This window comes from Sarcophilus harrisii, chromosome 1 (assembly GCF_902635505.1).
Source record: "Sarcophilus harrisii chromosome 1, mSarHar1.11, whole genome shotgun sequence".
Taxonomy (NCBI): domain Eukaryota; kingdom Metazoa; phylum Chordata; class Mammalia; order Dasyuromorphia; family Dasyuridae; genus Sarcophilus; species Sarcophilus harrisii.
In genome coordinates this window covers 19,021,057-19,046,101 of record NC_045426.1, presented here as the reverse complement: position 1 = coordinate 19,046,101, position 25,045 = coordinate 19,021,057, and the positions used below count along the sequence as shown (strand labels likewise).

The window sequence follows — 25,045 nt, the reverse complement described above, 5'->3', positions numbered from 1 at the left end:
AACTAGCTCTAACAATTACTAACGTTCATACAGCACCTACTATGTGCCTGCCAGGCAAGGGGAGAGCACCTCGGGGCTCTTGAACTTTTACCTCTGTTTCTCAACGGCTCAATCAATCCCAATGCAGCCTTCATCCAACCTCAAGCAGCCGCCAAGAAGATTCATACAAAGGCCAGACTTGGGAGAAGCAGCATCCACCCACCTTGAATCCCAGGCTTTCATCCCCTCACCTTCAGTCACCATCTTGGAAGGTTCTTCCCTCCCTCAAAATGTGATTTCCTGCTCTGCTGTCACCCAGTTTAGTTTATAGCATGAGCTCTGGAGAGATACTAAGGGAGAATCATCAGCAGAGCTTCCTCTCGGGGTGCAGGCAGGACCCCAAACACCCAGGGTTCTGTGGGGGGAGGAAGCAGCGGTGGGCTGGCTGTTGGTAGAAGTGGGTGCTTCTCATGAGGACCTTTGCTCCATCTGGCCGGGCTCCTGGGGCAGTTTGCACTGGGGAGGTCACTGCCCCAGGATCTGATGGCACAAATGCTCCGTCCTCCAAGAATTTCCACTCTCTGCTCCTGCCTCCACCTGACCCTCCCGATTTCATTTCTAAAGGCCCATCCCAGGGCTCCCAGAGGCCCAATTCATAATAAAGCTTTCAGGAAAGCCTTCCCAAGGGAAGTGAGGAGGAAAAGTCACCTTGGTCAGAGAGAAGGAAAAGGAACAAGCCTTCAGAGACAGAGCACCTACTGTGTGCCCGGCATTTTACAAATACCGTCCCATTTGATCCTCTGAGAGGTATTATTCTCCCCATTTCACAGATAGGGAAACTGAGCTAGAGATTCAGCAACTCACTCAGCTAGGAAGAATCTAAGGCTAACCTACTTCTGAGCTCAGCCCCCCTGCACCACTCTATCTCTATGCTGAAATACCGCATTTCACATGTGACATCCTTGCAGAATCCTGGTACTTTGGAAGCCACGTAGCAAGGGGGGCCCTTGTTCCTGCCTTCCATCTCCTCTGTACAGAGCTGGTATACACACACAATGCTGGTGAGCTTCTTGAGGGCAGACACCGATTCTGCCTTGGGATCCCTAAATGCTCAGCACAGAGCATTTAATACTCTGTTGACCAGAAAATGTTCAGGCTCTGGAAACCTATGGCCCCCGATCCAAATCCCAGGGTTCAGATCTGCCCCTTCACACGTGACTCTAATTCCCCAGACCTGTTTCCTCATCTGAAACACGAGGGGGGGCTGGAACCCAAGGACCAGATTCAAATCCCACCCCTGACACCGTGTGGTCTCCACTAGTTATTTTTCTGAGCCTCAGTTTTCTTATCTCTAAAAAGAGATTGGACTTGATGGCCTCCGAGGTCCCACGTGGCTAAAAATCTATGATCTATAGACCCAAAGACCACATCTGGATGTTGGGAGGGAGCAAGCTTTGCCCTCCCACATGTCAGGATAATAGAGCCGATTTATCAGGAGCTTCACCACCTCCTCCTGCTCTCCCCACCCTGACCCCTAGACATTTCAAGCAAAGAAGGGCCCCAGCTGGAGGTCCTGCAGTTTTCCGAGTGATATCCAACTATCCGAAAGATTTCTTCAAAGACAACACTCATCAGCAGTTGAATTTTAGGGAGCAAAGATTTTATTTTAATAAGTTATAAGATATAATTTTACAATCCTGCATTTTGGTGCCAGTTCCTCTTCCATTTGCTAGTTTACAAAGTTGTGAGAATTTCACATTAAGGCACGGTACACAAATAAAGCAACGGGGCACCCTGGGCTTTCACCTGGAGCCATGTTCCCAGCCAACCAATCCTGGTGACGACAGAACCCTAGCCGGAGGAATAAGCATCGTGCCTCAGGGTCTGTCCTACAGGAGTTCCTTCTTCCACAGGGCATTTTCCCCAAACGTTGAAATTCATCAGCAAGTTTACCAGGTGGCCAAAGTTTAAAAAAAAAAAAAAAAAATTGGTATCAAATCATCCCCTAAAGGTTGGGGGACCAGGAAGGGAATCTGGGATTTGGGTCTCAAGTTTTTCACAGGAATGGGATGGAATATTGCAAAAGTGGTCCCGGGGAAGGCGGATCAACCTGGACCAAGAAGTCCATAGCCAGTTTTTGACCAGCAGCATGATGAAGTCATTGTCTCTCCTTTAACACTGGACTGTTGAGCTCTTCACACAAAGTTCAATCCCTTATCAACTGTTACTAAGAAACACAACAAAAATCCCCCCCCCCCCCAAAAAAAAAAAAGGTTCCTGTTTTGGAACAGAGTACTCTCTGCAGTAACAAGCCTCAGGGTCTGAGTCTGACCCTCTTTACACTCGGCTACAATTTGGTTTTTATGAGTTTGACAAAAGGTGAGTAATGATCACCACAATACAAGCCAAATATGTGCAAAAAAAAGAGGAAGGCTCTTGGGTTGGGACAGAGAGTAACCTGGCAAAGGGGCTGCTGCCGGAGCCTGTAGTATCTTCCCACTGATCAATGGAACCTAAAGGTAAACACAACAGTTGGGACTCCAGGAGGAAGTAGCAAAGACATGGGAAAGCCAAAAGGGGCCTATCTGGTCTGCTAATAACTTAACAGACTTGTCAGAGAACATAAGAGAAGCGCCTCGGGGAACCGGCTAGAAAGTGTTAGTGTTAAAACAGGGGTAAATAGCTTAGTGGCCCTTTTCATCCCATAAGGCACCAAAATTAATTAATCTCATATGTGTACCAAGTTTTCAACCCCATTTCCTTTTCATTAGAAAAAACAAAAACACCTTCCCCTTGGGAAACATGATCTATAACAGTCCGAGAGAAAACCAGTAGTTTCAGGGTCCCCAATCTCACTTTGAAAAAAAAAGAAATTCCAGTTTGGGTTCATGTCCGTTTCCTTGAATGACGGCAGTGAGATCAGTGTGCGGGCCCCTTCACACACATGATCTTCAAAGGTTGTTTGTGAAGGGCAGGACTGAGAGGTATCATTGGAATTGAGTGCACAGAGATGTACATTAATAACATTTGAAATTTCTAAGCTTTGAGAGTTTGAGAAGTCTCTTAAAGGAATAAAAAGTTTAGCATTTACTTCTGGACGTACTTAAGTAGGAGCTGCTTATTTAGAGACTACGTTTCGTTTTCACGAAAGGCCCATAAACTCTGTATAAAAATCAACATTACAAATAAGGTATTTCATTAGGACCTGCTTTAAGGTACTGTGATATGGAAGGGACTTCCCGGAATGTGCTCCTCACCCCACTTGACAGCCAAAACATAATCCCCCTTCTCCTTGACAACATAAGTCACATTATACTGCTGGTTTCCTACATGTTTCATGGACACTTCTTCACAAGGCGTGGTGGGACCATGGACACCAATCAGTAACATATTGGAACCTAAAATACAAAAGAATCAAGGTTAAGTCACAATGGAATTTAAAATGGTGGGCTTGTATAAAATATGCAATAATAATAATAATTTTGGTGGGTTTGCCAAGAAACTGGAATACTCAATTGTTGCTGGTGGAAATTCATATTGGTAAAATCTTTTTGAAAGATAATCTAGTTCCATGTATTTAACCTTTATCAGAGTGCTTGCTGTTTTGGAGAAGGTGGGAGATAAGGGAGGGAGAAAAATTTAGAACACAACATTTTACAAAAATGTATCTTATTACATGTATTTGGAAAAACAAAGTACTATTGGGGGGGGGAAAAAGGAAAAAAGGTAATCTGAAAGTACATGAAAGGGTCAGTCCTTGGAAATATAACAGAGAAAAAATTTAAAAGATAGCCCAGGTCCTTAATAAGCCCCAGGAAGGTGACACCTGTAGGACTATTTATAACCCCAATTTGGGAATTTCTTGGCAGAGATACTAAAGGATTGCCATTTTCTTCTCCAGCTCATTTCACAGAAAAGGAAACTGAGGCAAACAGGATTAATGAATTAATGATTTTCCTAGAGTCACATAGCTCTTATATGTCTGAGGCTGGATTTGAAGTCACTCAGCTGTTCCTGACTCCAAGCCCAGTGTTCTATGTACTGTACCATTTGGATGCCCTAAAGAGATCATGAGTAAGAAAACTCTCCAAGGGAAGAGAAAGACAATTCAAGGAGGAGGAGTTGGTCAGACCACATCAAAAGTTTCAGATAGGTTTGTCAATAAAGTTGAAAAAACAGGTTGGGAGAGATGTAGCCATCAAGTTCAGCATTTAAAAAACTGTCAGAGATACTAGTTTCAGTTGAGTGTGGAATCCAAAAGCTGGGTTATCTGGGCCAAGGAAATGACTAAAAAGAGGAAAATTAGAGACTGCCTTTCCTAGAGGTACTGCTATGGAATGAAGGAGAGATAAAGAAAGAAACGTCAATATACCACTGTGACCAGAAAGAAATTTGAAAAATTTACAAAAGCAAAAGTGAAAGAAGCAGAAGCTAGAAACTCAGAGATAAGTCAAGAATTATTGGACTCCGTTAAAAATGTGACCAGACAAGGGATTCTTGCCCTTTCAGGAAAACAAAAAAATTCCCTAGAGCGATGGGACAGAATTTATAACTAAAGCATCCACAGGATGCTAACGGGTGAAAATCATATTCAATTCCCCCAGATATAGTGTTGTCAAAACTTCTGGCTGGGGGATGATTACAAGCAGCTCAGGCCACAATACATATGAAAACACACAGGATTTTCATTCAAGAGCAGAAATAACAGTAAGTTCTGGAATGTGGTACACGATAACTTAAGAAAAATTCTGCTTCAGCTCCATAACTGAACCTAGAATATTCTATGGAAAAATAAGGCCATTGTTTAAATCAGCACAAGTTCCAGAAATTCCTAAAGCTGGGTAGGATTCAGAGAGAAATCAGTCAGAATAACTGCCTGCAAGATAAAGCTAAAGGCAGTGGTTTAAACAGACCCCTGGGACCTGCTTTCCCCCTTTATGAGATGGCAGATCAGTTGGACGGTTGAAAAGCAAATAGGTTATTCTGATCCTTAGCTTTCTCAAGAAGTAATATGGGAGAGGGTGAAGACAATGGGGGAAAACAAGAAGAGATGACTGGAATGAACTTTGATTATGGGATGACTGGAAAGATCCAATCCATGGCAGGGAATGGCTAAGGGCAGCACAGGGATATTGGTCTGACAGATCCTGTGTGACCTCTTCCGCCCTTTACCCACAACTGAGTCACAGGAGACAATGAAGTACTCAGAGAGATGAGCGAGAGAGTTTCCCTTAGGCTGTTTATGAAAGCTCTTATTATATAGGTTAAAAAAAAAGGTGAGACAGTAATTGAAAGAGAGAAATTCACCACAGACGTGGCCCTCGGGGAAATTTCACAAGATAACAATTATGTACAGATACCAAAAGGAAGATCTTAGTCCTGAGCTTGGAGCCCAGCCGCAAAGAAAAATTTTTTGGAAAGGAGAGTGGGGTTAGAGGTCAGTGAATATATTGGGTTATGCCCTCAGATTCACAGCTGCATATGCACAGTGATCTCACTCCCCATAGCCGTCAGTTTCTTCAAAATATTGATATCTTTGTGGTTTTGGGGGCCCCCATGCCCCATCTTTAGACTAGGGGTCAAAGAATCATAGCACCAACATAAAAAGACACAATTCTGGAAAAAACCTAAATGCTAAAAGCTGGTGAAAAGTTGAATAAACAATAATATCCCATCATAATAATAACATTAAGGATTAAAATATGAGAAAAGGAGACCTATGAACTCCCAAGAAGACAACAGAGGCAATATGTGGGACAAGGAAAGACAAACCTGGAAAGATCTCTTTGAACTGATGCAGACAGAAGGAGAACAACAGACACAAGGTTCACAACAATGAAAATGGAAAGAACAATGAGACACCGAGAAATCAAGAAGTGTAATGAAATTGTAAGATCGGTCAGAACTGAATGAAGAGATGCCTTTGTGGAGGTGGGAGGTCCACAAGTGTAACTTGTTTTTGACTTTTTTAATCTATCAGTCAGTTGTGCTGATTTTTTCTTTCCTCTCTAAAAATACTATTTGTCAGGGAAGCCAGGAGGCGCAGTGGATAGAGCCCCAGCCCTGAAGTCAGGAGGAGCCGAGTTCAAATCTGACCTCAGACACTTAACACTTCCTGGCTGTGTGACCCTGGGCAAGTCACTTAACCCCAAGGCCTCGGGAAAAACCATAAAAATAAAAATACTATTTGTCATATGGGATGACTCTTGGGAAGGGAAGGCTACTTGGGATAATTGATGATGATGATGATGATAACAGAAAATACCAATAAAGACTCAGGAAGGGCGCTCTGCCTTCTTGCTCCTGCCCGGCACATTTTTCCAGGCTCGGGGCCTCTGTGGCACGCTCCCGCTCCCCCGGCCCCCCAATCCGCCGGGCCTTCACTCACCCGCCTTGCTGCAGTCGACCAGGAAGCTGCTCTTCTGGCCCACGAAAGCTTTCACGAGCCCTGCTCCCTTTGAAGTCACTTTGCTGGCGTCTGAAGAAGCTTTGGGGACGGCGCTGTAGCAGGTTTCTGTGGAGGATCTGGTCACCGACTCAACCAGGATGGAAGATGTCTCGTTGGCAGAGCACGGGCTGACGAGGCGTTGACCTGGAGAAGCAGACACGGCGACCCGTCACCGGCTAAAACTCGCTGGCAGGGGCCGACAGAGCGCCAGTCCCCCTGGCCAGGACTCAGGACTCCTGGACCCCGATAGTCTGGGAGGGGTTTTGGCCAAGGCTAAGACCAACGTCACATCTGGAGAACAGATTTTCTGGGCCAGTGATGACTGGGCTCATGTCCACCCCAGGCTGGGTTTTCAGCACCAACTCAGGTCTTGAGGGCCCAACAATATCAGCTGCCCCTATGGCCGGCCGCACACCCCCAGGGAATCCCACCTTTACCTGTCACCTTGGCCTTGAAAGGGCTGCCAACGATGTGGTTGGGTCCGCCGTATTTCACACCGATCAGATAATTCCCAGGAGCCATCGGTGTATACATGACTTTGTAACCTTCTGGAGTCTCCTGGCAGTCCATTTTGACCTTGGACGGTCCCTCAATTGTAACAGACAGTGTCCCGGGGCCAGCTCTGGTGGTATTGATGAAAAACTCCGATTGGACGCCTGAAAGGAAAATCTCCAGTTAGCCTTTCCTCAAGGGAAGTGGTCTAATGTATTATGTGCTAATGTTACCATATAACATATGGTAATATTATATAGTGTACAGGCTAATATATTATGATAACATGACGGTATAATAGTAATATTGTTGACACTTTTCATGGGCAGGTGGGTCCTATAATAGAAAGCACTGGTTTTTGATCAGGAGGAGATCTAAATTCAAATCTGGTCTCAGATATTTAGTAGCTATTTCCTTTCCTTTCTCCTTTCTTCTCTCTTTCCCTCCCTCCCTTTCTCTCTCCATCCCTCCCTCCCTCCCTCATTCCTTCCTTTCCTTCCTTCCCTCCCTCATCTGGAAAAGGGGATAATTTTAGCAGCTAGGGTTGTCATGAAAATCAATCAAATAAAATAACATACACAGAGTGGCCGCTAGGGAAGCTGGTCTGAGCCAAGAGAGCAACATGTAAAGGCTCTAATGTCCGACATTTGTGGGTGGGCCCCACATTTTCTGAATGTGCCTCAGGTGGGAGCCCGAACGCTCATGGGATCTTTCCCTGAAGAGTATCTCATCCACCTCCCTCCCCATCTGAGCCCTTCATTTCACAGAGGAGCGAGTGAAGATCACGGAAGAAACACGAGAACGGCCCACAGACAGAAAACACCAGAAACAGGATCTGGAACCTGCCCTGACCCAGGACGTCGACCTCACCTTCAAAGCTCGGCCCTGAGGCTTTTTGGCTGAGGACTCCCCATCATTTCCCAGCTCTGTCTAATGAATGGTCAGAGATGCTCCTAAGTCAGTTCCCTGGGTGGTTTTTGCCACCAAGAGAGAATCTGCCCTCACCTTCCTGTGTTTAATCAAGTTGGCTTCTATGGTCCAGACCAACAGCCAAGTGGGGGACTGTAGCTTCAGAGCTGGAATGGACCTCAGAAGCCATCTATCAGGCTCCTCTCTTTTTTACAGATGGGGAAACTGAGGTCAAAGGAGCTGTCCAAGTCAAGCTGCTGTTAAGTGGAATCAGAACTGAAATGTGGCAGCACTGGTCCCAAATGAGGGCCGGGCCTCCAGGGGAGTGACCCTGACCCGGGAAGAGATAAATAAGCAAAAACTCACAACCTGTTTCTGTCAGTGGAATCTGGGGTCTATCTGGGATCAAAAAAGAGAAATGGATCCAGCTGCTGAAAACAGCGTTTTTGGTTTAATTATAGCCGCAACTCCAGGAAACGAATTACTTTTGGCTGTCACTAAAACAAAGGAGCTGCAATCAGCGATCTCCAGACGCAATCCAGATGTTCCCCCAACCTCCGGCAGCTCCCCCAGCATCTGGGGTCCCAACTCCACGCCCCGTCCGCTCGATCTGGTCTGGCCACAGTTACTAATTGGTGCGGCGGGATTGGGGCTGCAGCTGCCAGGGCCAACGGTCATTGGGCGAGTAAAGAGGGAGGGGGAGAACATTTCCAGGAAAAGTCTCCGGCAGAAGCAGAAGCTTCACACAGATGTTTTCAGCAAGGCTGCAGAGAATTAACAATAGCAGAGGGAAAAGGTGCCAAAGTGACTTTGTTCCTTGGATAGACCCGGTCTGTTCTGGGGTGTCGGGGGGGGAGGAAAGAGAGTGGACCTCCGAACCCCCCCCAAAAAACCACAAGGTCCAGGAGCCACAGAGCCTAGACCTGCTGTCTTTCAGTACTAAATACCAAAAGACTACGCCCCTCCCACTCCCCCACTTCTCTCACTGTCCCAAGCTCTGTCCGCCCAAAATCTTGCTTGAATTCAGTGCTGTACGTCACAAATCTGGGAACCCCCGGAGTCCACAACAAGTGAAGGTGGTTTCTCTACTAAGAGTTGTGAGGGGAGGCAGGAGCAATGGGAAGAGGTGGGGCTGGGTGGGGCAACCCAAAAATCTATGGGGGGCTGGTTTGAGGCACTGTGGGCTCACCAGCGTGACAGGCCAGCCAACAGAGCTGAGATTAAGCGGCCTTGGGCCCCGTGTCCTGGGGGAGGGAGGCCGTCGGCCCCAGCCGGCCCGCCTCGGAAGGATCAGGTTCAGTTCTGGGCGCCGTACTTTAGGAAGGGAGACGATAAGCTGGAGCACGTCCAGGAAGCCACGTGTAAAGGGGGCAGGACCTCAAGTCCAGGCCACATGATGTGGGAACCACAGGGGATGGTCAGCTTGGTCATGGCTTGGGGGGGAACATGGGCACAAGAGGAAGGACAGTCTCAGGGCAGATCAGGAGAGCAGTGAGGGGGTGACACAGAAAGCAGTTTGGGCTGCCTTGGGACGGAACGTGGAGCTCCCACCCAGTTCTGGAAGTCCTCTGATCCGAGAAGTGGGCAGGGGACTCCTATGAAAGCACTTAAGGGTTACCGAGGTCCCTCAACTCTTGACACTCTGCTGTGTCACAGACTGGTTCTGATGCTGTAAATCGTGATGGTGGTCTCTGAACCTCAGTCTCCCCAGCTGTAAAATGGATCGTAACTCGGCCTTCCTCCCTTCAAACAAGCAGCCAGCCAGGCAGGACTTCCCCTAGAGCTAGAAGTCTCTACTTCTGTAGAGGGACTGCCCTGTGAGGGCAAGGACAGAGCCAGGGGAATCTAGCTGAAGAGCCAGAAGTGACTGGTCTAGCCTCTTATTTAATGAATGAGCAGAGGGAGACCACGTGAGTCACCCAGGTCCAGGGCTGGAAGGGAACTCAGAGCCATTGGGCCCAACCATCCTATTTTACAGATGAGTAGACCGAGGCCCAGATTGATTAAAGAGACTCGGTTGATATTAGTCAAGCCGCTTAAAAGCACAGCCCAAGCTGATCTTTCCCCACTTGTCCAGATGGCCTGAGAAACACTTCTGCTGACCACAGTGAGCTGGCTGCAGAGTCAGCAAGGTCGGGGTTCAAGGCACCCCGCCCTGGGTCCCTGGCTGAGGCATGAGGGGAGCAGGGCTGGCCTCTGATAAGGGAAAGGGTCTCTTCACCACAATTTCCCCAACATGTGGACAGAGGTCCGGGACCCCCGAACAATGGCAGAAATCACCCCAAACCTTCTCCCCACTGGAAGCAGGCAATGCAAGTGCTACTGGGGCCACTGTGTAGACAATGGCCCAGAGCCCCAGAGCCCCAGAGCCAGGCCTTGAGGCCCCCAAAGCCGCTGATGGGCCCGTTACATCCGCCCACCTGCCCCTGGCCGGGAGAAGGAACCTCCCTGGGGGCAGCCACCGCCAGGGTCCCCTGGGCCAGCTTGGGCAGCTCAGAAAGGCCACAGAATCAGCTTCTCTAACGATGGGGCTGCAGACACTCCAGAAACAAGACAGGCTAAGGTGGGAGGAGACAGATGCGGGGGGGAAGGGGCAGCTGAGACCAGAGAAGGGACGTCCGTCCTGCTTGTGGATGGCCACAATCGCTCTCCCAGACGGGCTCCACCTGGAGCCCCATCACTGGTCTGGCAGGAAGCACCCGGGCCTCTGAGCCACGGGACAGAGACCTTCCTCTGGGTCCGCAGTCTGGCTGAGCCGGCTCAGACCAGGCATCCGGAAAAGGCCTGGGGAATGGGGCGAAGGGCGCCGGAGAAGCCCCCGGACCTGGGGACCAGAATCCCCCTGTGGGGTTCTTCCTCCCTCCCCTCCCTGCAGACTAGGCTCCTTCCCTGCACCCTCTCCCCAAGCTCAGACTGAAACCCAAGTCCCCAGGCAAGAGCAGGGAGCAGGAGAAAGCAGCATTCAGGAGGCAGGGTGGCAGCGGGCGAGGCGCAGGGTGGCAGCGGGCGAGGCGCAGGGTGGCAGCGGGCGCAGCCCGGCTTGGCTCGGGCTGGATCCCAGGGCTCAGAGCCATCGGGCCGTCCCAGCTGCAGGGCAGAGGCCTTTGGGCCTTGGAGACCCCGTCTGGGTTATTCTGGGCCCAGGTCCAAACCCCCCCATGCGCTCAGAAGGGAGCAGAGGGCAGAGACAAACGGGCCCGGCTCTCCACTGGCCTTGCCCCACATCGGGGATTGCCTTCCAGGAGCGCTCAATAGGGCCTTGTTCTGGCAGGTCAGGGACAAAGTGGGAGTCAGGCGGGGCTGCAGCGACTCCGTCCCTGCTCCCAATCCTCTGGACAGACAGAGTTCTCCTCTTCCCACTGCTGAGAGGGCCTGTGACCGGGCGGGCTGATCCCAGAGACCGGTTCTCCATATGGGGCCAGACCCCCCCCCAGAGGCAGCCCGCGGCCCGCCTTGGTCCCCTGCGGCTGAAAGCCCAGCACGACGTGCATCCCACCTGCCGTCCGCGCTGGTCTTGGACGACTTCCCCTTCCCCGGCGTGGGCAGAAACAAAGCTAAGCCGTCCAGGAGATCCGGGATCAGCCCCGTCCACACAAGGCCCCCCAGCAATGGCCTCCAGGCCCAAGCCTTCTCCCTCCTCCAGGACAGAAGCCCGCACTCTCACAAGGAGCTTGTCACTGATACCCAACCCCACTTCTAAAAGGAACAGGGACTCACATTCACAGAAGCCCATTCTTCCCGCCCACGGGAGGCACACAGTGCCCGCAGTATTCTCTGTCCCACCAGAGGGGCCGGGCTCGCCCAGCCGGACACCCAACGGCCCCATTCCTGCTTCCCTTTTCTACAGGCAGCCGGTGAGCGGAGCCCCGCGGAACCCTGGGCCAGGAAGGAGCAATCTCGCCCCCGACATTCACCCGCCCATCACATCCCAGCTGTTCGCCTCAGGTGTAAAGGGAAGAACTGGATGGACCTCTAAGGATTCTCTGATCTCAAGGTCAAAGGACCAAAACCCAGATGTAACGGATAAAATCAGCGTCTCAGGAAATCCATTAAACCCAGAACCTCCTCAGAGAACAGCAGCTCCAACTGGGCAAGCTTTCCATCGCTAGTGAGGGCCCTCCTCCAGAGAGCTTCCATTTATGTGGGGATTAGCCACCGATATTTAAGTATCAATATAGAATGCCGATCAAAGAAATGTCGATGTTAGGTGCTACAATATTCCTTTTACGCTCCATTTATGTGAGGTTTAGCATTGATATTTAAATATCAATATAGAAACAATGCTGGGGGATAGCCAGGTAGGGCAGTGGATACAGCACCAGCCCTGAAGTCAGAAGAACCTGAGTTCAGATCTGCCCTCAGACACTTAACACTTCCTGGCTGTGTGACCCTGGGCAAGTCACTTAACCCCAATTGCCTCAGAAATTAAAAAAAAGAATTACAAGGAGCGGCTGAACAAGGAATGTGACTTTTAAGCTGTTACTTAAATGAATGTGCTCGTCCATACAGATGGTCAAAGTTCAATGTTAATAAAGCCTTTTTTAAAATAAGATCATCCTTAGGCAAAGTAACCCGGAACGATCCAGGTTAGAAATTAGAGAGCCCCCAGTGCGGCCGCGCCCATTCCCGACAGGGTTCCGGAGGGAGTTAGTTACCTGTGGTCCCCCCTTCCAGGCCAGCTCCATAGGCAGAGACGAGAGCTGGATTTCCCGCTTGTCCTGGATCCCCGACTCGAACTTTAAAAGGGCTTCCAACCACGTGGCTGCCATTGAACTTGACGTCGATCGTGTGAATGCCGTTCTCGTGGGGAATGAAGCGCACGGCGTACTTATCTGCGAACAAAGAGCAGAAGAAAAACCCCAAATCAGGCTCGGACGCCACAAGTTCCTTCTAAGTCCTGAAGCCTAAAGGAAAGATGGTGGAAAACTTCAGAATTAGACCCGCTCCGGATTACTGCTGGGGAGAGCTTCCAGGTCTCAGCTCTTACAGCTCTGCAACGTGGGACACAGAGACAAAAAAGGACAAAGTCGTCTGAAGCAGACCTGGGTACGTTTCCTGGCAGGAGGGGCCTTCATGGGTCGGGGGAGTATTGAAAGAAGATGAAAATATGCGGCAGCTGTTTTCTGGCTCATGAAGAACATGCCTCCATGTGGTATAGGCTTGGCTAGGTGGGAGACACTGGGCAATCACTTAATATCTCTGGAGTCGGCTTTTGTGGGAACAGGAGAGTGTGGCCCAGTGATCAGAGAACTGGCCCTGGCGCCAAAAAGTCCTGGATTCCAGTCTCACCTCTGACACGCCAGATTATTTAATCTGTTGGAGAATCCTGCAGAACAGGATTCTAATTCGCATTGATAGAGGGAATTTCCTCCTCTGGAAGTTCCCTAAAGCAATAAAACCCCAAGAGCAGAGAGATCCAGATTAAGAACTAGAGGGGACCTCAGAAATCCTCCAGGAAGACTTCACCAAGGTGCAAGGAGGGCCTGAAAAGTGACTTGCCAGAGATCACCCAGTGAGCAGGAGATACAGAGGGCAGAATTTGAATTTAGATCTTCTAATTCCAAATGGGAGAGACTCTAAATCACTTCTCAGATCTCAGTCTGATCATCGTCCCTCCCAAGGTTTGTCCCCCTGGACACTTGGCCCAAGGAAGTCCTCTGAGCTCGACTTAAAATATTATTTTGAAAAGCTCACAACTGGATCAGTTTCTTCCTATTTCTATGCAGACGACAGAACCTCCAGTTCTTTAGTGGACATTTCTTCCAAGAGCTGCTGGGGCTAAAAGATGAAAAGTGCCAAGTGGACACCAGGTTTTAGCAGAGGGTGATATACCCGTCCCCGAGCTGCCCCATCCCATGCCAAGCCAACCCCATCAGGAGAAGCAGAGTTTGTGTCTCGACCTGGCACAGCCCATCCACGGCCATCAACAGGCCTCGGGCAGATATTAGGGTTTGTCATTAGTGATTCAGCAAACAGGTAGAGTCTAGGGGAGCATAAAGGGACAGAGGGGCACGTCTGTAACATTTCTGGGCATCAGCTAACACTCCAGGTGGGTGGGGCAGAAACAAAGGAACCACAAAGGAGAACTCTGTACTGAGAAGGATCTCAAGGTAACATCCTGGAACGATGCAGCCCAGACAGCCGCAGACCTGCCTTCCTCCGAGGGTCGTTCTACTCTACTCTCTTCAGAGTCGAGTAAAAACTCTTTATTTAGTTTCACAGACAAAGCAGAGAAATAGGAGCTGGACCGGGGCACCCATGGGTCTTTGGGAGCTGGCTCCCGCCCCGAGATGGGCCTTGACTCCTTCGTGCCGGGGGAAGCCCTTTCCGTTGTTGGCAGCAACAGGCTGCCCTTCCGATCCCCCCGCATCCCCGGCCCATGCAGCTGACAGAACCTTGCTCTCATTCTCGGAGAAGGGAGGTCCCAGACCCACTCGGCTTACCTGGCTCCAGCTCGGACACGTGGCACTCCTCGACGGCACCCGAGGGGCTGTGGACTTTTGCATCGATCTTGCCTTTGGCCCCATTCAGCCTTATCGCAAAGGATGCTGGCTGGTTAACTTTTAATCCAGATTCCTGAGTATTTAAGACACCAGAGGAGTTATTGTTTTCTGGGAGTTTCCTCAGAATCTTTGGAGCTCTCCGAATGGAAACCAAGGCCACGGGTTCACCCACGCCAGGCTGTGTCCATGTTATATATAACAGCCGCTGGTGACAGGAGAGCTCAGCTCACAGTTATGGAACGAGGTGATGGGAACGTTGGAACTGACTGTGAATATGGTCCCACCCCTGGGAGGTGATGGCTCCCTTCTTTATCTTTCCCATTGTGGACTCATGCTCTTAATTTGCTAGGGGGCTGCTGTGGCAGAGGGGAACGGACCCAGCGCTATGCTGGAACATGCCCTACGGGGGTAAACCAGGTCACAGGCCCAACAGCCCACGGAGGACCCACTAGGGATCCCACCTAAACCCTGGTTCTAAGGTGGAGGACTTTCCTTAAATCTCAGTGAGGAGCCTTGTCAAGAGTAGCCCTTGGGCTACCCCGTAGGCTTATCGGTATCCTCTAGACATGTTTCTAAATTAATTCCTCAGGCACAGGACCATACCTGAAACCTCTCCAGATCTGGAGAATATGCTAAGGCTTGTGATCCATTAGGAACTCAAGATTATTATCCAAATGCCATGATAACAAATCCCAAGGAAGGCTTCTAATGTACTAGGTAGATCCCAGAACAGAACAGAACAGAGTTCACAAAGGATGATAAGGTGGGTGGGTTGTGCTCTGTCTTGATGGATACCAATGAGCTTAAGGGACCACAAAGAGAGATTACTCTCAGCAAAATTTAACATTTTTAAAAAAAGTCTCCCTGACCACCTTTCCTAATTCACAGCAGAGGTTGCCACACAGATTTACCATAAAGCTGGATACCCCATTCAGCAGAAGGTTGGAGAAGTGGGCCAGTATTGAGACACTCCCCCAACTTTCCATCTCCCCAGGATATAGCAGGCTAATGGGCCAAGGGGCATTACACAGTGACGGCCCATCCCCAAGTACATACTTCTAGCCAAGGCTGTCCAGAAAGGGCAAGCCACTTACATTCCATCAACCTGTCTGTTGGCCCCATAAACCTGAAGAGGGAGATAACGGGGCCAGAGGCTTGAGACGCATGGGAGACAATCTCCTGCGTCCTGAGCAGATCAGGGCCTTATCTCCCTCTGGAGGCTTGGGTGGCTGGCAAAGACAGGAATTCCTGTCAAGAAGTCTTTAAATGAAACACAAGAAAAACATCGAAACCACGATAACTAATCTGAAGCCTTGTTCTTCTTCTGAGGGATTGGGAGGAGGGGGGCCCTTCCTGATGGGAGGCAGGGCCGAGAGTCGGCTCTGTTTTTAGAGAAGCAAATGGATCTCAGGGAATTACAAGTAACCTCATCATCAATCGCTACTGCGCCTCATTGCGGGTGAGAGGTTAAATACAAAGTTGGAATGGGCGCCAAGAACGAGGCAAGACTTCAGGACTGACAAGGAAAAAAAATGTCACTTTTTATAAGATCCTTGCCAAGTTATCATGACTTGGCTGACAAAGAGGCTCAGAAGGTTCAGAAATGAATCTATTAAAATGACCTCGGTACTCAGACTGGTTCTCCCATGAGCTCAGGTTCTACATTCTTTCTCCCATGGTCCAGACTGACCCAAGGAGTGCCCTGAGATAAAAATACAATGCCCATCAATGGAGAGACTTTGGGGACTGGCTTTTGAGTTAGATGTCCTACAGACAAGAAAGGAAGGGACACCTAGATTCTCTTCCCCCTTAGCTTAGGGGACAAGGATTAATTTCCACAAAGAAATACTTGGACCAGTTGAGAGTCAGCTGTCCAAATACTGGTCAGCCAGCCCAGAAAAGGGCTTGTCTAACAAGTGAGTGACAAATTCCTCACTGTCTCCAGCTGAGCTCCCTGGTTAGCTCAGCACAACTCTACTTGGTTCCTGAATGCCTTCCCTCCAACTTGGTCATTGACCAGTCTACACTCCCAGCAGCCAAGGTATTAAGAGCTAGTATGGGTATATGGGTCCTGAGTCTTTCAAAGAACCAGACCAAGAATGGCACCAGAGAAGGAGCCCTTGCAGTTGGAAGCCAAGGGGCTCTGCTATTAGCACCATCTGACTTCCCTGTATTTGTAACTCCAGAAGCTTGGCTCATAGCAAGAACACAACAAATGCCTTCTTTAAAAAAAAAAAAAAAAAAAGAGCAAAAAAATAAATTTAAAAATTAAATTAAAACAAACTGAGTTTGAATCTGAAAATAAACTCACATGCCCACTGGCAAGCTGTAAACCTCTGGGCTGTAGTTTCTTGATGAATAAAATTGCATAAATGAATAAAATCTGTCTCAGTTAAAACTTGAGAGCAGGACTGCTGTGAGGGGAGCCCTTGGAAAACGACAGAAGCATTAGAGGCAACAAGAGGACATGGAGACAAGTTCAAGAGCTGCCTCTGAGACAGACCAGCAGTATGGTCATAGGACATTCCCCTTAGGGAGGCTCTCTGGGCCTCCGCCTCTTTAACTGTAAAATCAAGGGTTGAACTCAATAATTTCTGAGATCGGCCAACCTGAAAGCAATGATTCTATGATCGTAGGCAGAACTAACTTAATAGCTTTGATTTTCCCAGCCTGGTGCTTGCTGGTCCTGAAGGCCAGAAGTTTTAGGGGACATACACATCCCAGGGCCTACTATATGACTTGGAAAAAAAAAAGGGTAGCCACTGATCTTTGGGACGGACAGGTGAAGAACAAGGGCCGGATCAGTCAGTCTGTGGTCAAGCATCTGGATGTTTCCTTATGTCTCACCTGAAGGCTCATAACAGTGAGTCTGCGGGCGTCGTCGGAAGGAGCGATGATGGGCACCAAGTAGGGGCTCTCTGGGATGTGCTCGTCGTTGAACTTGATCGACACCTCATAGTTACCTGAGGGATAAGAAAGCCAGGTTGGGTCAGAGCGCCTGCAGGACCGCCGGTCCCTGATGCAGCTCAAGCCTCCCGCTCGTCTCGGCTACGTACCCGGTTCTTGAGCAATGTAAGACACGCCACACGACCCGTTTTTGTGGTCGTCAAAGGCAATTTCTGCCTTACTCGGTCCTTCGACAGCAATCGAGAGACCCCCGGCCCCTGCTTCTCTGGTCCAAATGCTAAATTCAGCTGGAAGGAGCAGAACACAGAAGGTTGTGGTTCAAAGGAAGCTGTCCCCTTTCCCCCCAGCCCCCTTCTTTCTGCCCTGAACACACGAGTCCATCATGTTAGGGAGATTCTGGAGAGGAAATGCCCTTCACCAATACAGACGGGCTGCTCTCTGACACTAATAGGCAGAGCTGACTGGTGCAGGAAGAGCTTAAATGACTCCCAGAGGTGCCTTAAAGGCAGATATTCCCTACTCTACAACCGGCCAATTTAAACATCTATTAAGCACCTACTATGTGCCAGGAATACAAAACAGAAGCCAAAGACGGTTCCTGCTCTCAAGGAGCCTACAAGCTAATGAGAAGATGAAATGTTAAATATAGAAATGGAAATAATTAACAGAAGGGACTAGAATTGAGAGGGAGAAAAAACTTATGAGAGGAGAAAGCTTCCTGTGGGAGGTCGGATGTTAGTTGGGATTTAAAGAAAGCTGGGGAGGTCAGAAGTCAGAGCAGAGGAGGAAGAGCCCTGCCCCCCAGCAAGGGGGACATGCAGAGAAAATCTCCCAGAGTTAAGAGATGGAGGATTTTGTTGGTTATTCAGACCAGGGCCAGCATCACTACATTGAAGAGAACATGTGGGGAGTAAAGCATCAATGAAGGGGCAGCTGGGTGGCCCAGTGCATAGAGCACAGCTCTAGAATCAGAAAGACCCAAGTTCAAATCTGATTTCAGAGGCTAATGTTATGACCCCAAGTCATTTAACTTAAATTGCCTCCAACAATAACAAAAGAATTTACATTTTATTCTGTGTCTCTTTTTTCTTTTTTACAACAAGACAATTGCGGGAATGTGTTTTATATGACTGCACATGTATTACTTATTTCAGACATTTTGCTATCTTGGGAAGTTGGGAGGGAGGGGGGAGAGAAAAAATTTTGGAACTCAAAATCCTTCAAAAATGAATGCTGAGAGATGCTTCAGGCCAGTTCCAATGATCCTGTGAAGGAGAGAGAGGACTCTGGGAATTGACTGTGGAGCACAACATAGCATTTAATTTTTTTTGTAGTTGTTTGCTTCGTGTTGTTGATCTTTTTTGATCTGATTTTTCTTGTGCAACATATTAATTGTGGAAATATGCATAGAAAAATTAACACGTTTTCTATATCAGATCACTTGCCATCTAGGGGAGGGGATGGGAGGAAGGGAGAGAGAAAAAAATTTGGAACATAAGGTTTTAAAAGGGTGAATGCTGAGAATTATCCATGCATATGTTTTACAAATAAAAAGTTTTTTTTTTTTTTAATTAATGCTGAAAATTGTGTCTTTGTAAGTGGAAAAAATAAAATAGGATTAAGTAATTTTTTTTTAAGTGGACTGGAAAGCTTTCAGGCACACTCCCTATGACCCTTGTTCTTAGGTCATCATAAACCTACAATTCAGAGATGATTTCCTACTAGCCCCATGGATCCTCCTCCATTCCCCCCTTCCCCCCACAAGGGAAAGAGACAGGAACAAGAACATTTGTTATAATTACACGTTTGGCAACATCCAGATTTTTCCAGTTTCTAAAAACAATTGACCAGCTGTAGATTGAGAAGTGGAAGGGACCCAAGGGTGTCCCAGAGCTCAGACTCGGTCTGTCTTCTCTTTTCCCGTTGTATTATTTTACTCTGGGATTTCATCAGCTCCCATGTAATCAGCTCTGCTGTGATTTCCAGGCCCACTTATCCACGGCACCTCCAGGCTCTCTCCTGGCCTCCAGAACCACATTCCCAACTGTCCACCAGGTATCTCAAACTGGATGTCCCACGGCTATCTTAAACCCAACACGTCCAGAACTGAACTCAGGACTCCCCACCCACCCCTCTGTAGAGTCTCTACTCCCAGGCCCTGCCTGGGATTTTCCAGTTGTCCCTCAGGGGATGATCCTGACTACCGCTTGTGTACATGCTGACTGGCTTTGCTCCCATGAGTGCTCCCCCCACTGGGTTCCTCCGCAGAGGTTCCCACCTTCCCCGTGACCTTGGTTGGTCAGTGGGCATATATCTCACTGTGGCCCCTGAGGACCTGCCGGTTCCTCATTCTAGGGAGACCCCGTGCAGCGCCGCGGCTCACCTGGCACTCCCGCTTCTCCTCTCTCGAGGCCGGGGCCCCCGGCGCGGACTTTCTGGGCACCCCCTTCCCCGAGGGGCCCAACTGTGAACTGGAACGGGCTTCCGGTCACGTGCTGCCCTCGGTACTTGACGCTCACCGTGTGCACACCCATCTCCTGGGGCACGAACCGGACACAGTGGGAGCTCTTGTCTACGGGCACGATCTCGGCCTCCGTCGTGCGGCCAGAGGGGCTGGTGACGTGGGCCGACATGTCTGCACTGTCTATTTCTGGGGGGAAACAAAAGAGTATATGTGATGAATGACATTATGTATGACGTTGCATTACACGTGAAGAGGGGACTGGGGGCCACACGGCACCAGGCAAGACGGGCAATGCTTTGCGGGTGGACTTGTGAGGCTCTTGGTGTTTTCCATCATGAAAACTGATGGAACGGAGCAAGTCATCAATTAGCACTAATTGGATACCAATGTCCAAGCTGAGGAAGGAAAATGGGGGGTGGGGGTGGCGGGGGTCCAATCAGGCTGCTTTGGGGCCAGTTTCTAAGGCGCTCTTGCCACGGTCCAGCCTTCTGCAGTGGGGGGAGGCCCTTTGCTCACTGCAGGAATCGGCAGCGAGGGCTCTGCCCACCCCGGGGGACTAGTGTTTGAGGTCTGCTGCTGCACATGGCCGTCCCTCTGACCAAGGTCCGGGGCCCCCTTTCTTGGCTGACTCGAGCAGGGAGGAGACAAAGCAGCCATTGGGCCTCTGCGGGGGACCAGTCCTTCTCCCAAGGCCGCGGCTGGTCCTTCTCCCAAGGCCGCGGCCGGCCCTTTAGCGTTCAGGCTTCTGACAACGCACCCGCCCTGGCTTACCTGGGATTTTCAGGTTGAGGTCACAGATGCTCCCAACGGTCGCCACCGACGGTGCCCGACTTGGGCGCGTGATGCTTTCCTTGACCCTGCCTTCTCCGCTGATTTTCACAGTGAAGGGACTCCCTGGAAGGAACGGGGGAAAGGTGGTCTTGAAGCTGCATGAGGTACGCACCCCAAGAGCTTAATGAGAGCAAAATCCAATCAAGGCACACAAGCCGGCTCCGTACCTGGCACGTGTTCATCTGCAAACTTGGTGGATACAATATACACCCCCGGCACCGTGGGGAAGTAGGACACTTTACAGGTGCCATCTTCAAGGTCTTCCGTCTGGATGTCCACCTTGCTGGGGCCTTCCACCGCCAGGGATATGCCACCGTAACCTGAAGGACACACATCCCGGTTTGTCCAACCAGACACGGCGGGCTCGTCAACCCCAAATTGCCCGATCAGAAAAGGCAGAGGCTCAAGCTGCCCTCACCAGAACCGGCTCCTGTGGCTGGTGCTTCTCATGTACTACAGCCCCCCTCCCCCTTCTGGAATTCTGAGGGAACCAGACTTTCCCCAGCAGTCCCAGGGCAAGCAGACTGACCTGCATCCCTTGTGTCAACAATGAAGTCGGACATTTCAAAAGTGCGCCCTTCACTCAAGCCCCGGCCTGAGACCTTGGCCCTCCGGGCGTCTCCGATCTCGGACTGAACCACCATGATGGATACCGGGCTGTTGGCCACGTGGCTGCCATTTTTCTTAATGCTGACCAGGTGTTCCCCGACTTCCCGGGGGATGAAAGAAATGCCTGAAAGAAATGGAAACAAGAAATGGAAATGGGGTTTTGGGGATAGAAGAGGAGCATGAACCTGACCCAGTTTCACAAAGAGAGTTCTGTCCCTTGGGCAGCTTGGTGAAGTCTGTGCTTCTCAGAATCATGGTTTTAAATGCTAGAGGGAAATGTTAGATTTCAGTTAAAAGTCAGGGAAAATTAAAATGTAATTTCTTTTTCTTAATCAAGCAATGGACCCCCTGAAATCATATTCCCCAGATTGAGACTGCTGTCTTATAGCACCAGCCATTTCAGGAACGCTATAAACACCAAGGAGAAAGGAAAAAAATGAAAGCATTTCATCCAAGATTTGTTTTTTCCAAACATGCCAAATGGCAGTCTTAGAATAAAAGGAATCACAAGATACAAAATGCCAGGGCATCGAGCCAGACTAATCCGTCTGTGACGAAGGAAATCTCCCCCCCCCCCCTCCCCCCTACCACATGACAAGTGGACATCTCTCTAAGTATTAGGTGGAAACCTCTGGGGAAGGGGCTGCTCCCCCATTTCTCCTCCCACCCAAGGACAACAGAGCAGACACCGGGAGCCGGGAGCCTGGACCTGGCGGGCCACTCACCAATGTGGTTGTTTGGGAGCCTCTTCAAGAGGCAAGGCTCATCTCGCCCGGACGGAGCTTTGATGCTGGCGGTCAGTGTGCTCAGGTCAGTCTCGCTGATGTCCAGCAGGAAGTCGGCAGCCGAGCCCAGCTTCACTTGGGAACACCTCCTGTTGTTATCTAGGGGGACACAGACACACCACGACTCAGATTAATCCCTCTGGGCTTTCCCCTACAAACAGCACTAACTGTGTGACCGGGTCTTAGCTGTAAGTAAACCTCACAGGGTCCCATGGATGCTGCAAAGAAAACGTGCAATTTCACCATTGGAACGTCCTCCGGGCCAGATCATCTTATACATTAGCAGCTGTGGAGGCTTAGGAAATGACCCGAATCTCCTGGAGAGGAAGCGCCCCCAGGCAGGGTGAGAGAGGGTAGACAAAAAGGCCTCTGTCCCAGGGTCCTCCCACCTCTACATCCAGAAGCCACGAGGGCACCTCAAAACAGGGTTGTGTGGGAGCAGCCAAGTCACTCCCAGGGGACAAGCCGCAAAGCCCCTCCCCCGGTTCCAGGCTGGGGCTCCCTACCTGTGATCTTGGCGGTGAAGGGGCTGCCGGGTATGTGCTTGTCATTGTACTTCACCAGGATGCTGTAGTCCCCGGGGAGTGTGGGCAGGTAGGTCACCGTGCAGGTGCCGTCCTTGTTGTCGATGCAGCTGATTTCAGCTTTGGAAGGCCCCTCGATGGCCAGGTCCAGGCCCCCTATCAGACGGAAAAGGGGCCTCGCTCTTAGGGGGGACGGGCCCAGAACACACGGACGGGCTGCACAACGTACCGCTTCTGGCGAAGGGGCAACGAGCCCCGATCATCCCCGGGGACAGAGGGGACACCCCAGGGCAACTCTGCCATGCTGGCTCGATTCCCATGGGGTGGGAAAAGCCCCTGGGTTCCAGCTGGGCGGTCTGCCCAGTCACTAACTCGAAAATCAGACAAACGGGGAAACTCCCCTGAATTTCAGCCATATCCCTCAATACTGTTTTAAAAAACTGTTTAAAACAACTAGACAGTTTTATAAGGTTAGAATATTGCTGTGATGTAGAAAATCTTGAGCTGGTGGAGTTAGAAAAATAAGCAGATCCCGACTTGTGAAGGAAGATGCTTCAGAGAAACAGAAGACAAACAAGTTTATTATTATGGTCTTAAATACATGTGTTTGATTACAGGGGTATGTGTGTGTATGTATGTGTGTGTGTGTCCGTGTAGATTGCCATGCTTAATTGTAGCCTTCCAGGGGTGGGGATAAAAAAAAAGGGAAAATAATAAAAGTAAAAAGCAGACAGCAGAGAACAAAAGAAAACCTACAAGGAAACAAAGAAGGACAGCTCTCAACACAACGTGCAGGATTAAAAGGCCTTCTTGAAATAGAAATCATTGTTCAATATTTTGAATCCTCTTCTCATGTCCTGCTGTGCACAGGGCAATGGGTTTTTCCTTTTCTATTTTGTTAAAGTTTAAAATTAAAAATTAAAAATCGCTGAAAATTGTGAGAAAAAACCATGGGCCTTCTGAGAAAGAGGCAAACCAAGACACGCCACGCCAGGTTCTGTGTCTCGGGGTGCACAAAGTCACTGCCGTACTGAGATTTGGGGGAGAGTGCCCCCTCTCTCAGTGCCCGTGGCGACCCTCCCATGCCTCAGCAGGCAGCCTAATGAGAAAGGTGCCAAGACCAGTGGTGCTGTGCTGGAAAATTTAGACCCACGTCCATCAAAGAGGGAACCAGGAAGGACTTTATTGCATATAGACAATAATATGTAAACACATTTTTTAAGAGGAATTCATTCTGTAAATATACATGAACATGCACATAAATATAAAATTATATATATATATATTAGGAAAGGCTTCATTGGAGTTAATTTATTTTGTGGATATGTATGTGAATATACACATATATATCAGGAAGGACTTCATTAGAGTTTATTTTGTGGATATTATATTCATATATTATATACATAATAGTATTACATTATATATATATACATACATCATGTTATATTATATTCCTGGAGGAAAGACTTTATTGGAAGTATTGATTTTATACGTGTGTGTGTGTGTGTGTGTGTGTGAGAGAGAGAGAGAGAGAATGTGTGTGTGTGTGTGTGTGTGTGTGTGTGTGTGAATGTGTGTGCATGCAGTGGGATGGGGTGGGAAAAGGATCAGAATTTCAGGGCGTTTGGACTCAAAATGGAGTTCAGGGCCTCCTGTTCTATGAACGGATTTATGAAAAAGTGGCGATCCTTAGACTCCATGAGCAGGAATCCCTGCCCTCTCCCTGGCCTTCCCAGCAGACTCCAGGGGTCTCCCCGCTTCCCCACGCCTGAGGCACTCACCCTCTCCCGCATCCTCTGTGACGATGGTGAAGGTGGCCGTCTTGTTGGCGACGCCGTACACCAGGCCGGGCCCGTACGCCGACACGCTGCCGCTATTTGGGTAGTTCACATAGAACTGGAGCGGGCTCTCTAAGTTCCCAAAATGAAAAACAAGGGAAGGGACATAAGGTCACTTCTAGCCTGCACGAGCTCCCGATTCACCAGTTTTAAATCTTTGCTCCATCTCACTCTCGGGCAGGATCATAAATCCCGAGGTGCCGTGGGCTCCTTGGGTGCTGGGCACGTCAGCCAGCTCACTAACTAACTGGAACCCCACCCCAGATGCACAGAATAGAGCCTCCTCTCCGAGCGGCCAGGGAGCAGCGCCAGAAGCAGGCCTTCCTAAACCCAAGGCTAGCCGGCTAAATCATAGGCTATTGGCTGCTCAGGGTTTTCTCCTCTCCCTATGTCAGGAACATATTCTATTGGCCTTTATTCAGTGAAGTGTAAAGCAAGAGGGGAAAAGTCAGTGGAAAGCTTGAGGCTCTGTAAGAAAATCCAAAGAAATGGGCCTTTTTTCACAATTTTAGAAAAATGGGGAAAAATTGACTAGAGCGGGCTCACACTCCCCTAAACCTCGATAATTCAGGAGGTGGGAAGCAGGTACCAACAAGTTTGTTTTTTCCCCCTTTTCCAGGATGCTTTTTTAATAAAAGTTTTTTATTTTCAGAACATTTGCATAATTTTCAACATTCACTCTTGCAAAACCTCGTATTCTAAATTTTTTCCCCAGAGATGTTAAACATGTGCAATTCCTCTACGCATACAGGC

The 25,045-nt window shown here is 49.4% G+C and overlaps 1 protein-coding gene across 6 annotated transcripts in view; it reads right to left on the bottom strand.

Moving 5' to 3' along the window:
- Positions 1-1,617: 1,617 nt before the first annotated feature.
- Positions 1,618-25,045, bottom strand: part of FLNB (filamin B) — a 131,020-nt gene continuing 107,592 nt past the window's right edge. For all 6 annotated transcript variants that reach the window (XM_031953181.1, XM_031953191.1, XM_031953198.1 and 3 more), the window contains 14 exons: positions 24,236-24,364; positions 22,434-22,607; positions 21,868-22,026; positions 21,063-21,266; positions 20,701-20,853; positions 20,474-20,596; positions 19,622-19,888; positions 17,388-17,525; positions 17,179-17,294; positions 14,272-14,404; positions 12,484-12,660; positions 6,865-7,083; positions 6,368-6,571; positions 1,618-3,377 (listed from right to left, as the gene is read on the bottom strand). In XM_031953181.1, the coding sequence (XP_031809041.1) occupies positions 3,190-3,377; positions 6,368-6,571; positions 6,865-7,083; positions 12,484-12,660; positions 14,272-14,404; positions 17,179-17,294; positions 17,388-17,525; positions 19,622-19,888; positions 20,474-20,596; positions 20,701-20,853; positions 21,063-21,266; positions 21,868-22,026; positions 22,434-22,607; positions 24,236-24,364 (2,384 nt within the window). In that variant the 3' untranslated portion in view covers positions 1,618-3,189. The remainder of the gene's footprint in view (positions 3,378-6,367; positions 6,572-6,864; positions 7,084-12,483; positions 12,661-14,271; positions 14,405-17,178; positions 17,295-17,387; positions 17,526-19,621; positions 19,889-20,473; positions 20,597-20,700; positions 20,854-21,062; positions 21,267-21,867; positions 22,027-22,433; positions 22,608-24,235; positions 24,365-25,045) is intronic.